The sequence below is a fragment of the Filicampus tigris genome, chromosome 14, assembly GCF_054856515.1.
Source record: "Filicampus tigris isolate MCC_2025a chromosome 14, RoL_Ftig_1.0, whole genome shotgun sequence".
NCBI classification, from domain to species: domain Eukaryota; kingdom Metazoa; phylum Chordata; class Actinopteri; order Syngnathiformes; family Syngnathidae; genus Filicampus; species Filicampus tigris.
The window spans coordinates 21636199-21650635 of record NC_141230.1 but is presented as its reverse complement, the minus strand read 5'-3'; the positions used below and the strand labels follow the sequence as shown (position 1 = coordinate 21650635).

The following is a 14437-nucleotide window of genomic DNA, read 5'->3' as shown; positions in this document are numbered from 1 at the left end:
ATCAGCTGGCATTTTAATTGAACCTCCCCCCCCCCACCCTGTTCTTTGCCCTCAGGTTCCGTCAGCCCCATGTTTGTGAGATTACCGTGCGGAGGCGTTGGGGTAAGTCACGACTCGAGGCGCTACTGCACATGGAGCATTTGACAAAAGTGCATCATTAAGCATGTCTGGCCTCACACGTCAATGACCGCAATTGTGTTGTTACAACGTGGAATCAAGCAGCCAAATGTTGCTTTGATAAACAAATAAGCACTTAAGTCGCAGCACCCACTTACTCTGCATCCCCTGCCTCAATAATATTTCCATTGCAACGCGCGCACACGCACGCACGCACATACCCGGCCCCTCCAGCACCGGAGGCAACAAAAGCTGTTGCACGCCTTTCCGCTGTGTTTGTAATTGTAACCAGATGTGCTGTGTGCATATAAGGTGCGTGCGTGCGACGTTTGTGTAACGGCGTGTTGGGATATTAGAGCAAGAATGATTCGGTTTATTGCCAAGTTGAAAGTGGCTGTGATCGCTTTTACCTGTGTGTCTATGTGCGCGCATACACCTCCATTTAGTCATCAAGTCTTTCTTCATCTCCATATTCCAAGGACCTCCATCCTACACCCCCCCCCCCCCCCAACCCCCGCCTTTGCTGACCTCCTCCCCTCCCTCCATCCCTCCCATGGGCCTTTACGGCTCGCTGCGGTGGGAACAATAAGAGCCAGAGCTCAGTTCTGCTCTTTATAACGGCAAATGGGGCTAAATTGTTGTCTTCCTGTCATACACATGCATACAAAATGCGCACGCTCGCTCGCAGAGGAAAAGGGGGGGGGGCTGAAATTAGCCTGTCAGCCTGTGGAGAAACATCATTCCATCATAGCAGCACGCTCCCACGTTTTTTTTTTTTTTTTTTTCTTTTTTCGTACCTGATGCACACATAAACATCACTTCTTGCCTTGAGGTAAAATAGCAACGAGACTTGGCAGTTCTCCAATTCCGTTGGTCCCCCGCAAGCTGAGTTGGACGCGTCTTCCAGTCGTGAGTTCCTCGCTGTGGTTGCTCCTGCCTAAAGAAAAAAAAAAGGCACAACTCCCCAAAAGTTGGGGATATTCGTCCTTCGGGTGAAATTTCAGAATGAAACCAAAACTCACCGTAGCCGATTCAGGTGAATTTAATTTGGACAAAATTCCCGACAGGTGTTTGATGCTTTGAAATTTGCAAGGACGTCCACCCGCATGCCTCAGTGTGACAGCTCAGCGGCCAATGAAAACGTCAGTTTCCATATCAAATTTGAACCAGGACATGTCCGTTCATGGATCAAACGTCTGCAAAATGTGCTGAACGTTTGGAAAAGTCCAAATGAAGTTCAGCCATAAGGTGATAGTGAAATTTCCCCGGACGTAACTTTTTGCGAGTTAGGAGCGTACATGTGAATTGTAGCAATACAAATATTTATTTTCCATCGCAAACAATGAGTATCACTTTCATCAAAGCACAATAACAAGAACAGATATTCCAAATTGTCCCCAACCTACCCAGCGGCAGGTAGCCCCCGAGGAGCACACGTTCTAAAAATAGCTCACCGGCGAGACGCAGCTATTTTTTGGGGTGTGTTGCTATGATAGAGAAAAGCGGGCTGGCAGTCTTTCAGTTGCCATATTTCAGGCGGAAGGCTTTTGAATTGACGTTGAAAAGCCGCGCGGGCCACATGTGCTGTGCAAACCCAACCGCACGCTAATCTGCGCCTTCTTCTTTTGCTGTGCCAGCTTCTTGTCTCCGTGTTTATCCGTCTGCGCTGATGGCGGCCGTTTGTTTATACAATATGTACATCGCTTTGTTTACAATCTGTCGAGCTTGAACGTATGCGGCGAGCGTGCGTGCGTGTTGTGACGTTGCGATGGGAGGGTGAGGCTCGTCTCGGCTTCGAGCAACTTAATACATGTTGCTTACATATTAACGATAATTACATACCGAAACATTAATAGTAGCCGTTACGGCTGTGCAAGTAATTGAAATTCAATTACAATTATGGTTATTACACTCTATGGCTACAAAATTGTCATAATAGTAAAAAACGCTTATTTGTATTCATTTATAGCCAACTCACTATGTTTGTTTACACTAGGAAATCATACTTGAATTTATACATTTCCACCTTTTATTTATTGATTTTTTTATAATAACAAATTTGATCAATTTTATTTGGTTCAAAAGGAACTTATTTACCAGTACATTTATGTGTCTTTGTTTTTTGTTTAAACATTTTGTTGTTTTGTTCCCCAAAAATTTTTTTCGTAATCGAGCAGCCCTAGTAGCCGTTTGAAATGTTGTCACGTTTTCTCATTTTACTCAACTAGATGCACTTGTGCCTTGAGATCTGAGTGAGCTTTAGCGACGTTTGTTTAGCTTAATGCTATCGAATAATGCAAAACGCCATAGACCGGCTAATGAATAGCAAGGCATTTACATTTCCTTACACCTACTGTAATATAGCAATACTCACACGCATATATTATTCATCTTCTGTGAAGAATATTCAAACTGCTTTTGTGAGGAGTTACAACACGTTCAACTCATAGCGCCACTGTACTGCAAATCCATCCTCACGTTGACGGTGTAATGCAACCGAGCGCGTGCGTGCGTGCATTTTGCCAGGTGGACAGCGACACCATCTGGAACGAGGTCCATTCGTCCAGCGCAGCTCGACTGGCGGTGGGCTCGGTGGCGGAACTCGTCCTGAAAGTAGCGGCAGGAGAACTGAAGGTTGGTGCGTTCACACGTCGCCGCTAGTAAACAAACCACTCTCGTGGTTCAGGTTCTGTTTCTAAAGCAGCCACATAAAAAAAACAAAAACAATTTTGCAGTCATAATTAGTCACCGCGTATTCTTGTGCCGCTGCTCAAATGACTTTATGGAAGGACGAATGAGGTTCATTTCAGTAGTTAATGAACACTTTTCATACACTTGCCAGTCCGTTGACATCCACTGCGCTCAAGCTAATATGAGGCAATGTTGTAGCTGCTGTGCTAGTCTTGACTATCACCTTCAAGAAAATAAACGCAAAGCCTTGGCCAGACAAACCGGGCCGGTCGCACGGCGCCCGGCAGCCGGCCGTCTGTAGGAGTGGCCGCTTCCTGTTTGAACCCGGCGGGGCGCCGCGGAGGCCCTCGCAGACGCCCGACTAACAGGCCCGTTTTATTGGCCCGACGCGGCAGCCGCCTGCCGAGCAGACTTGCCGCTTGCCGTTAGCTTAGCACCCACGTAGCGCACACTAATGGCTCTGCTCAAAGGGACGCTCGTTTAGCCTGATTCTTCCTTGTTAACTTCCACACCAGGCTGTAATCACCAATACAGTATACAACTCTCCTATTTTTATAATTGCCTATTTTAATAGTTGAAACCGTAAATAGATCCCAAATATCCTTTCAAACTCATCTTGCAACATTACCCAGGAATATAAATGGATCAAAGATGTTTCCATTTTGATAAAATGCACCGCAAGCGCTTGTGTAAAATGCGCATACATGCACGGACGGCAAAGACTCTCCTTAAATTCCACTAACCACCCGGGCTAAACTTAGCTCCTCCCTGACACGCAAAGATTGAGTCTCTCAGTCATGATGTATCACTTCAACAGACTTCCCTGGCACCAATTACTACTTTCCTATCTTACAATATTAGGACCGGTCCCACAGAAAAATAACACAATACAGTCTTGTGGGTACCCCGAGCGCCCTGCGTCATTTTTTTATCGTTATAGTACACCGGATGCCAATGCCCACCCCTGGCCCCTCCCCTTAAATGGTGGCAAATTGCAATTTTGTGTTGAAATAAAAAGCGTGCTTTAAATAAACAGAGGTCCACCGTTGGTCAATTCATAAATAGCGACTAGGCAGCGGATTTACTCTGGTATTCTGCTCTCCTGGTTACTCTGCTTCCTCCTCGTCAACATTTGCAGCGTTGTTTCCAACCAGCAGAAGAAGCACACGTCTTGTGCGAATATTATGAATGCGGGGGTTAAAGTGGACTGTTATTGACTTGCCCTCAGCTTAACCTGATTTTAACACGTGCAAGTGTGGCCATGTGAGGAGCCCAATGAGCAAATTCCACCTGCGCCAACAACCGTCAGCGCCACAGGATGCCGTAAATCGGCTCTTCTCACACCACCGGCGGCCGCGCGCTCCCTCGCCTCCCTCCGTGTCTGCCGGTTCTTTTCAAAGTCACGTTTCAATGTGTGGCTATTTTTTTTTTTTTTGCTACTTAAGAAAAATAATGTCGCCGGTGTCTCTCAGGCGCTCGGTTCCACGGCCGTCTTTTGAAAGCCAGCTGTACAAGTTGTCTGTGGGCTAATCTCCCGACTGGCTGCTAATCCACAGCAGCTGGTTCAACATCATTAGTCCATCTTGCCTCACTTAACATCACCCTGGACATTTATCTCATGTCCCCTTATAGCGCTGGGAGTCCCCCAAAAACACTTGCCTTCAAGAAAAAAAAACAAAAAAAAACCTTTTAACTCACTGCTGTGTGTTTGGGCATTTGTGTGTGTGTGTGTGGGGGGGGGGGGGGGGGGGGGCAGCTTGTGTGTGTGGGTGTTCTCGTGTGGGTGCGTGCATTCACATACGTGTGTGCTAAGACAGGCCTCCAGTCAAACTTTAAAGCCCGTGGGCCCTAACCGTAAAATTTAGGGGCGCAAGTAGAACATTTAGGGGTGCGCGCTGCAAATTGACTTGCGAGTAAATATTCACATTCCCACTGCAGTTTGTCAGCAGCAAAACATTTTCAATATTAATTATGATCGTGAAAATAATTCACATTTACTGGTTACACGTGCATGAGTTGGTGAGAAAATAACTTTGAGAAAAAAAATCAAATAACTCTGAAATTCCAGGGGCCCATTTTTGGGGGTAAAGTGTGAGAAAAAGTCTTGTTGTTAAAAAAAAAACAATGACGACGGCGGCATAACTTTGCATGAATGACTTTGTTGTCGTCCCGCCAGAACGGTTTTGCGGTCGTGCGACCACCTGGACACCACGCGGAGGAGAGCACGCCCATGTGAGTAAATCATCAGTGCGAGTGAGCCACAACAAGACGCCTGCCCCACCCCGCCCCTCCCCTCCCCTCCGAAAACGTTCGTATCACCAACACCGGCGACGCGACAATGTGCAAAATGTGCAAAATTGAAATTGTCCGTCGCGTGTCCGCTGACAAGCTTGCGCCGCCCTCGGACATTGTCACGCCTCCAGCGTTGAGCGCGAGACCAACCGTTTTGGGCTCCTGCAATGTTGTGTGGCTAACCAATGTGTGTGCGCGCGCAAGCCGTTGGAAATAGAGTAGGTTGAAATTCAAGTTGTGAAAAACGTTAGCTTGCCTCCACCCGCAGGGGATTCTGCTACTTCAACTCGGTGGCCATAGCAGCCAAGCTCCTGCAGCAGAGGCTCAATGTCAGCAAGATCCTCATTGTGGACTGGGTAAGTTCCACGGAAAACACTCGCAAAGCCGGCCGATTGGCTGCCGAGCAGCAGAGGAAATGTGAAAATTGACCACTTGCTCTCTGTTGACACAAGTTTCGATCTCATCTTTCCATCACAATAGCATCCAACCGTTGTTTTAAAAGACTTTATTGTGCCACTTTATCCCCAGACAGTTATTGGACTTTTTGTATTGTACTGTTGTTTGTGTAAACTAACTAATCATGTTTTAGGGGATTGTAGCCGTCCTCGACACACGTCCCCAAATCTCACTCAGTGGAATATTTTTGGGGGGATTGAGGGCGGGGAGCTTCTTGGATCTGGCGCTCGATGCCCGTTCCACTGATCCTCGCAAACTTTGGCGGTCGCTCGCGTCCGTCATAGCACGACACCAGGACCCGAGGCCAAAAATGAACAGGAAGTCGGCCATTTTGACTAGAAGCTGCCTTTCGGGGCGAGTTTCAGCTCTTGTACTTAGGCGAACTCCCATGAGGGAACTACGTCTCTTCCCAAATCTTCAGTTTGGTTCAACCAGTTAGGATGACAATGCGGCGGAGCTCAGGATATTTGTGGTTCGCCATTCACCAACTCAACTATGGGTTGAGCCTTTTTTTTTTTTCTTTTTAACCTATCGGCATCCATTTTGAAAAATGACACCATCAACACCTGCTGATGGTGCTGCTGCTTGAAAGGCTCTTCCTTTTTCTGCAGTTGTTGTTTTGCATGGCAACACGCAAAACAACCCTAAACCGATGACTCGCAGGACATATTGTCCAAAACGCTTTGAAGGGTGCATGACAAGGCCGCGGTGGCGTCTAGGTGGAGTGCGGCCCCGGCGGCTCGTGACTATTCTCAGAAGCCTTTGAAGGGCCTTTTCATTTCCTGTCTGTCTGTCTGTCTGCCTGCCGCGGGATGAGATGGTTGCGCCAGCGCGTCGTCGCGACACTCTGCCACCAGACAACGGGGACATTTTTGGGGTCCTGTATTAAAACATTCTTGTGTAATAGACACGAGAGTCTTTTAATAGACACCATATTGTTGATCAGCTTTTTTTTTTTTTTTTTTTCAGCTTTAGTTAGACATTGTCCTCTTTCTTTGCTTCATCTTTGCCTCATGTGCACATCTCGTTGGGAATCTGTTTGTTACCATTCTTCGGACTAACGAAAGCTTTTTGGGAGCCTCAACATGCCCAATAACGGAACTTTATTTTTGTCATTTCGGTGACAATGTACGTATTTTAGAGGTCCCGTGCACACCCTCTCCTCCAGTACTCACTCGGTAGCGCGCCTTTCCGACACCAATTTCACAGATTGACATGAAAAAGTCTCCAGGACCCATGCCTGAAGTTGCACAGGAAGTCGGCCATTTTGGTTTGAAGCAGCAAATAAATTTGCTGTGAATTTACAGAAATTTGACCCCGACACCAGTTTCGTTGATTTGACATGAAATTAGGTGGATAAGTCTATTGTAACGTTTGTAAAAAAAAAAAAAAAGGACCCATGCCTGAAACTGAACTGGAAGTCAACCATTTCGGTTTGAAGCAGCGTTTATTTGGGGGTATGAATTCCTTTTGTCGTGACCGCTAGACAACTTGGGGATAACAACATTTACACCGATAGGGGAAAAGCTGAAAGGACAACAGCAGCAGCGGTTTGCTGGCAGATGGACATGAAATTGGGTTGATATGTCCAAGAACACGATGCAGAAAAAAGGTCTTTGGCCGAGGAAGTCGTCCATTTTGGATTGAAGGAGCCATTTTAAGCCAATTCCAGGGCTGTACCACAAAACAGTCTCAAGGACGCATGAAGGAAATGGAATTGAGTCTCAAACCGTGACGAGCTCCCAACGTAGCCCAGGTGGGAGCAGGTATGCTGGGCGGATAAATGCCGATGGCAGGAAAAAAGGGATTCGTCACTTGAATTCGTTTTGTCTTGATCGCACCTTTCGCTTGGCAAAGTCTTCCCCCAAGCTGACTGTTTTTTTTTTTCCACAACCAGGATGTTCACCACGGCAACGGGACCCAGCAGGCTTTCTACTCGGACCCCAGCGTTCTTTACCTGTCCTTACATCGCTACGACGACGGCAACTTTTTCCCGGGGAGCGGAGCCCCCGATGAGGTAACTCTGTCCGACGGACGGCGGCCTTTTCCGAAATAGATTTCTTGATGAACTCATCGCCGACTGGTGCTTGCCGCCAACGCTAGGTCGGCAGCGGCCCCGGTACCGGCTTCAACGTGAACATGGCCTTCACGGGAGGACTCCAACCTCCCATGGGCGATGCCGAGTACTTGGCAGCATTCCGGTAAGAAAATTCGGAGACAATTCAACACAAAGTAAGTCTGCTTACATGGAGGCCTATCGAAAAATGGGATCATATTTACTCTTGAGGATCTGGACAGTTTTTCATGAAACTTGATCGATCGAAACAATTGATTGATTATCACAAATGTTTACCATGACTTGTTGATTCTTGCGCACCCTGTAGTAAATCTCAAAACAACACAGTCCTGCCTTCCTCGTTTGATTTTTTTTTTTTTTTTTTGCGGGAGTGGGGGGTGCACGCCCTGGAGCCCCAAACCTTCCTCTTGTGCCACGTTGCTTTTGCAGGGGATCAAGTTTGAGCCGCAAGAAAAGCACACTGAAAAAAGATAAGAATATTGCTTCTAATGAAAACCAGAAGCCCTTTCTCTCTCTCTCTCTCTCTCTCTCTCTCTCTCTCTCTCTCTCTCTCTCTCTCTCTCTCTCTCTCTCTCCCTCCTTTCACTTGCTCAATGAGAGGGGAGAAGAATTAAAGTTAATTCAAGCCAGCTCTCCTCCGAGCCAGATGACATGGCTTTGAAGTGTTAGTGTGCGTGTGAGTGTTTTTTTTTTTTTTTTTTTTTTAACTCTCATTCCCTCTCTGGTCTCGCGCTCTGCTCGACTTTTTTTTATGAACGAAGGGGGAAGCCCTGAAGGTTTTGCAATGTAGCTTTGTGTCGGCAGCTTTTGCCGGGCTTTATACCAAAACACCTTTTCTTTTGGCACATTGTAAAAGATTATTAAATGGACCTACAGTCAGTATATGTTCTTAAAAGCACCTCCACCATTCCCGAGTGTGTCGATGGAAATGAAATATTAGTACAAAAGTTATATTTATCTCCTCACTCATGGCGCAGGGGTCCACTCAGCTGACTTGAGTGCAGGCACTTCACTTCCCAGTCAGTGACGATGTGAGTGTGAATGGTCCGGGTTGTCGTCTGCCTTGACAAGAATTTATACGGGAAAAAAAAAGGATTACAACTGTATAAAAACACACGGTAGTCACATTTACGCTCCACGTAAAATGCAAACACAGAAAATGTTAGCACACAACCAGACTGTACCTAATGTATCGGCCTTCTTCTTTGGGGTCCGTTGGCAAAAGCAGATAAATGCAAGGAAACCAATGTGAATTGAAGGCGCTCGAAAGTAGTGAAGCTGGCTGCTGCCGCCATCTAGTGGTGGCGGTGAAGAACTTTCTTATCTTAATATTTTGCTCATATCCCATGATTAAAAAAAAAAGATCGTCCGAACGGCAGATTGTATCTCAAAAACCTTGTAAGTGAAGGCACTTGTATCTCAAGGCACCACTGTACAAGGTCAAATTTCCATCATCATCAAGTGCCCTTTTCAGCATATAATAATGCTTGTCTAATGGCAATATAACAGATCACGTTATCCGCAAATAATCAACATGGTCAATAGATCATCCCCCTTAAAAAAAAAAAAATTCCGTCTTCCTCCCACATGCCAGTCTGCAACCTGATTGCTGTAGCTTCTTGCTTCCGAACATCAAGATTTGATTCCGGCGGGGTGGGAGGCACAAGTCACGAGAGCAGCTGTTTTTGCCATTGCCAGCACAGCCGTCTGGATTGCGCGCTCAAGGTTGCGAGAGGTGGACGGAAGAGTTGCGAGTAAACGTGGCGCTCCAGGTTTTCCCTGGCCACACGAGCACACGGCGCTGGACTCACAAAGCTGAGTTGCAGCGTGCGCGATGCAAAATCCGTCATGCCAACGTATACGTGCAGTCAGTCGGCGTCAGTTTTTGCTGCTTCCCCTTTTAGACGTCGCTCATGATTCACCTTCATCGTCATTGATGACTCATTCACATATTTTTGTCCAGACTCCACCCCTCGTGATTCCTTTTGTATTTTTTATTTATTTGTTTATTTATTTTTAACTTTTTTTACTTTCAATGTGAGCTGAATGACATTGACGGATCAGGTCAGCTGGGATACGCCCCAGCTCATGAGGACAATCGGTCGAGAAATTCGATGCGGAGAAGGAAGGGTTATCATGATGAAAATTAGTACAATTAGCAGTACTATCATGATATTACTAAAACAAACACAAAAAAAAAAGAAAATCATACACCATGATCAAAGCTTCACTCTGGCTTTAATGCAAAAAAAAAAAAATGAAATCAGCAACTCTGTACTCTTTTGGGCACTAAATTGTGAAAGTAACTCAACTTACCGGCAACTTTATTTACATAGTGCTTTCACAACAGTGCCAACCGATATTGGCTGTTTTATCGCAGTTTATCAGGAAACCTTAAACCATTTCATATGTGCAGAAGCATCGCAATCAAGTTGAATATTTAATTCAGGAGTTCAATTGGAGAAGTGAAACTCACATACAATTATTCACAACAATTTAAAAAAAAAAAATAGTTTTGATGAATATGGTTTAACCCCAAGCAAATTCACCTCAAGAATGTCAACATTTACTGTGGTTGTTGTTTTTTTTCATGTATTCCAAGATATCAAGATGTAATCTTTCCATAATGATTTTTCCAAGCTAGCTCAATGCTGCAACATATCTAGTCCGTGCGCCCCAAAAGCTCCCTAATACCGCCTCGTTCCTCGCCGAGACAGCTGTATGAATGTTATGTTGTGGTGCTGGTGGGGGGTGTGGTGTGGTGCGGTGCTGCCAGCGTAAGGCAGTCATTTGGCGGTGAACAAAAGTTGAGAAGCGATGGTCCCCCCCGCGTGATAAGAGCACGCCGCCTCTCCGCAAACAACAAACCCTTCCTGTGCCCCTCAGGCCTTTTTGAACTACAGAGGACCTACACTGCAACCCTGTGGTACTCCGTCACCCCCCCACAAACAACACTACACGCCTAAATGTCAGACACTCCCTCCCGGCCCTTTCCAAAACGTGTGTTGAGAGCCCTGGCCGCGAAAAGTCTCCGGGAACCACGTGTTTGGCCTTGTGGCGGTAACTATTTACGAAGCAAATGAAACATCAATGCTAACTTGTGGTCGGCAAGAAACAGCAACACATGATATGCTTTGATAGAAATTGCCCGTTGCGCCCAATTGGCTTGGGCCAATTCGACTCAAATCCGAGCCTTTTAGCCACGCTTATTAGTACACAATTGACTGCTTTTGTTTTTTTTTAATTTTTTTTATTTTTGTGAACCTGTAGTGCGTATGTAGCAGTCAACGTAAGCGCTCCAGGAGCCGCATGTCAACTTGGAGTTGTCATTCACCACACCCATCCACTTTTAGAAGTATCTCCTGTACTTTACACACATGCAATTACAACTGCCCTCGGCCTCCTTTCTACTTGAGGAGCTTCCATTACCGCCTCCAAATGTTCAAAATTACCATTTCTAGAAAGTCGTGCGGTGGCTTTCGCCTCGGCGCACACATGCCGCGCACACGCTCCACTGCTGTGCGTGTGCGTTATTGCTTTTAAAAAAAAAAATCATAATTTTCGAGAGCGGCTAAGCCCTTTTATTGCCGTTGCATCATCTCTATCAGTTGTTAGTAAAAATCTGTCTGAGGGCTCAGCAGTGACTTTTACTTCCCCTTGACAGAGCAACTTGAAAATTCCAGACAGTTTGAGCCCATCAAAAGGGAATATCATAAATTTCTCCGGGTCATTATTTGCTGATCCGGACTTTGTGGTTTTGATTGCACTCCGGAATGGGTGGAGTGACAGTTCTTTTCTCAGGAAATGTTGTGTTTCTTGGACCGGTCGCCGTTTGGCCTTGTCAGCGGCCGTATCATTCAGCCAGCCTTTTCACACGAATGCTACAAAAATAACCGCTAATGAAATGCGGCCGGATCGGACCAACAGGAAAAGTGAGTCGCACCGCATCGCCATAGTTGAGGTTGCCCGTCGCCACGCCTGCCCTCACATCGCACATGTTGGATTTTCGTGGTTTTGCGTCAACGCAATATGGTGTTGTCTGTTGTCAAATGGCTCCGTTTGCATCGTTTGTGTCCGTTTGTAGGACGGTGGTGATGCCGATAGCCAACGAGTTTGCGCCAGATGTGGTCCTGGTGTCGTCCGGTTTTGACCCCGTGGACGGACATGCTCCACCTTTGGGTGGATACACGCTGACTGGCAAATGTAAGTAGCCGATGAAATCCATTTATTGGGCCAATAATAACTGTCAGAACTATGACGAGCATAATGCAGATACTGAACTTATTGTAAATAAAATCCATCCTCCCGAAAGGAAAGAGTGCAGGAGGGCCTGGTTTCACGAGGGTACCGACACGCAATGTTCTGAGATCATGAACGTGGCGTAAAAAAATATATTGTCGTGTCACAAGTTAGTTTCGTTGTGTTCTATGATTCAGACTCTGACTGCGCTCTCATAGGTTAGCGATAGACTAGAATCCGATTTACTGCGTGTATGAATTTGAGACCGTAGTAAATCAAGGGCCCCCTTTGAGGGGCGTGGAAACTTGGTCAACGTCCATCTATTGAAATTCCACTCGTGAGCAGATCAAAAGCTGTGCCCGGCTTAAACACAATAGTGGAGCTATTAACAGAAAACCTGCCTTAGATTCTGCCGCCTTTTTGGCCCCAATAAATCCACAGCACACCTTTCTTCCTCTCGTCGATTGTTTCCCTTCTTTTTTTTTTTTTTTTGGATGAAATTCCAAAAAAGAAGTGAGCGCTTGATGGGCCTCCCCAACTTATCCCTTCCTTGCTTGCCATTTCCTGCGCGTCCAGGTTTCGGCTACCTGACCAGGCAGCTGATGGCTCTGGCAGGCGGTCGGCTGGTTCTCGCCCTGGAGGGAGGCCATGACCTCACGGCCATATGTGATGCGTCTGAGGCCTGCGTCTCCGCTCTGCTCGGCAATGAGGTAAGATGAGAGCCTGGCTCACAAGGGAGGGGGAGGCGGAGGTCGGGGGGCGGGGGTGGGGGGGGTGGGGGGGCCTCCTTGGGTAATTACTGTCTGAAAAAAATGCCCTCATCAAATGCTCACCAACTGTCTTTAAAATAGTTCCATGAATTGTCCCACTCCGGATATTGTGGGCCTGATTTTAAACATGTCCCAACATCATTGATGGGCCATAAAAGCATTAATAGAAAGTTGTGATGATGGAGTGCAATGATATATTTTTTTCATTTTGGGATTGTTGAAGTATTTTAAGTAAGATGTGTGCTGGAATTGCTTTAAATGTTTTACCAAATCAGAACACTTCCCGTCTGTTTTGTCAAAGTACCCCGAGGATTACGAATACAGCACAGTGGACACTTGGAAGGTCCCTGAAACTTCGCCCGTTTCCAGGGGGCGGTCCTGTCTCATTGAAAAGAGCGAGTCATCACTCCGCTTGCTCCCAATTGTGAAGCAATGCAGAGTATGGCTTTTGTTACCATGACGACCGGGGGGGGGTGAAAATCCAAGTGGCTTCGACAGAAGCGATGGTCAAAGTGAGGAAAAGGCGAGTGTCTGTCAAGACAATAAATAGTAACTCATTTTTCACAGTCCAGCCCATCAATCCCAGGATCTTATTTACATTTTTGTTCAAATGTTTTCACACGTTGGGGTAAAAGATTGTCTGAAAATGCCTGGCACTGAAGGAGGTCATTTTCACTGGTGGAGGCAGAACTTCACCAACATGTGGTCAGCTTCACCTGCAAATCGCTGTGAGCTAATCCGTGCGTCCAAGAAAACCTACTGCAGCTCTGCTTACCTTTTGGCTTTCGACGCGATGGCGCAGTCTGGCTGTGGCTCGAAATTGGCGGATTGTCGGTGTCACAATTGGTGCCGCACTTCGTCAAAATTCAGAAGGGCTCACTCTCCGACACAATTGAAAAAAATGGCAGAAGATTGATTAGGTCGTTTCATTTCACCCTCGATGGCTCCACTTTTTGTATCCAAGCCATTTAAAAGTCCCTTTTGTGTAATACGTCGCCTTGAAAGCTTCTTGTCGGAGTCGTAAACTCGAGTCCGAGATAGAGTCCTTGACTCTGACAGGAAGTCAGCAGAGGCGCGCACACTCCCAGAAAGACACCAGTAGGAGAAGGTTTGCAGGCAAAAGGTTAATTGTGGGAGTGTGTAGGTTGGACTCTGGATCGCAGCTTTGTGATTCATGGCACCCGACAGAATAGGGAAGCAGAAGCCGCCTCCACTTTTTCTTGGAGCCGATGGAGAAGCTGGAGCGCTTCCTCGCAGGGGCTCATGTTCTCCCACTGCTCCAGATTATGTAACTAAGATAACTTCTTCTCTTGCTGAGGCACTACTGTACTCTGGTAGAAACCCCCAATGTCCAAATGTGGTCGACGGCACATTTTTTCATAAATCGATACTGTTGGTCTGTAGCCGCGTGCGCTGTTATTTTTACGCCTTATTAAGCAATTTAAAGTGCTGAAAAAATCTTGGACAAATGAACTCTTTTGGACGCTTGAACTGTCCGAGCCGTGACGTAAAAATCCGCCTTTTCCTCACTCTGCGGGAGCCGTGCATCATTAGGTCACCTCAAGATTGAAAGTCTGGAGGGTTTGTTTTTTTTTTGACAATAATTGAGTGAAAAGTGTTTGGTTGGATACATTTCAGAAAGCCATTTTTTGTTAAAAATGGAGCGCTGTCATGCTTGGGCGCAGAAGGAAGCGTGTCAGCCCCGAAGGTAAGTTGCGCGCAACTTCATTTACAGTGATTACGCTGCTTAGTAAACGGAATGTTTTTATTTATTGCATCAGTCAGGACTTTAAGA

The 14437-nt window shown here is 46.4% G+C and overlaps 1 protein-coding gene across 5 annotated transcripts in view; it reads left to right on the top strand.

The window, feature by feature from the left end:
- Nucleotides 1-14437, top strand: part of LOC147136823 (histone deacetylase 4-like) — a 90367-nt gene that overhangs the window by 66286 nt on the left and 9644 nt on the right. For all 5 annotated transcript variants that reach the window (XM_086051081.1, XM_086051080.1, XM_086051082.1 and 2 more), the window contains 8 exons: nt 56-102; nt 2644-2751; nt 4985-5040; nt 5369-5456; nt 7454-7573; nt 7660-7757; nt 11718-11836; nt 12449-12582. In XM_086051081.1, coding sequence (XP_085907207.1) covers nt 56-102; nt 2644-2751; nt 4985-5040; nt 5369-5456; nt 7454-7573; nt 7660-7757; nt 11718-11836; nt 12449-12582 — 770 coding nt within the window. The remainder of the gene's footprint in view (nt 1-55; nt 103-2643; nt 2752-4984; nt 5041-5368; nt 5457-7453; nt 7574-7659; nt 7758-11717; nt 11837-12448; nt 12583-14437) is intronic.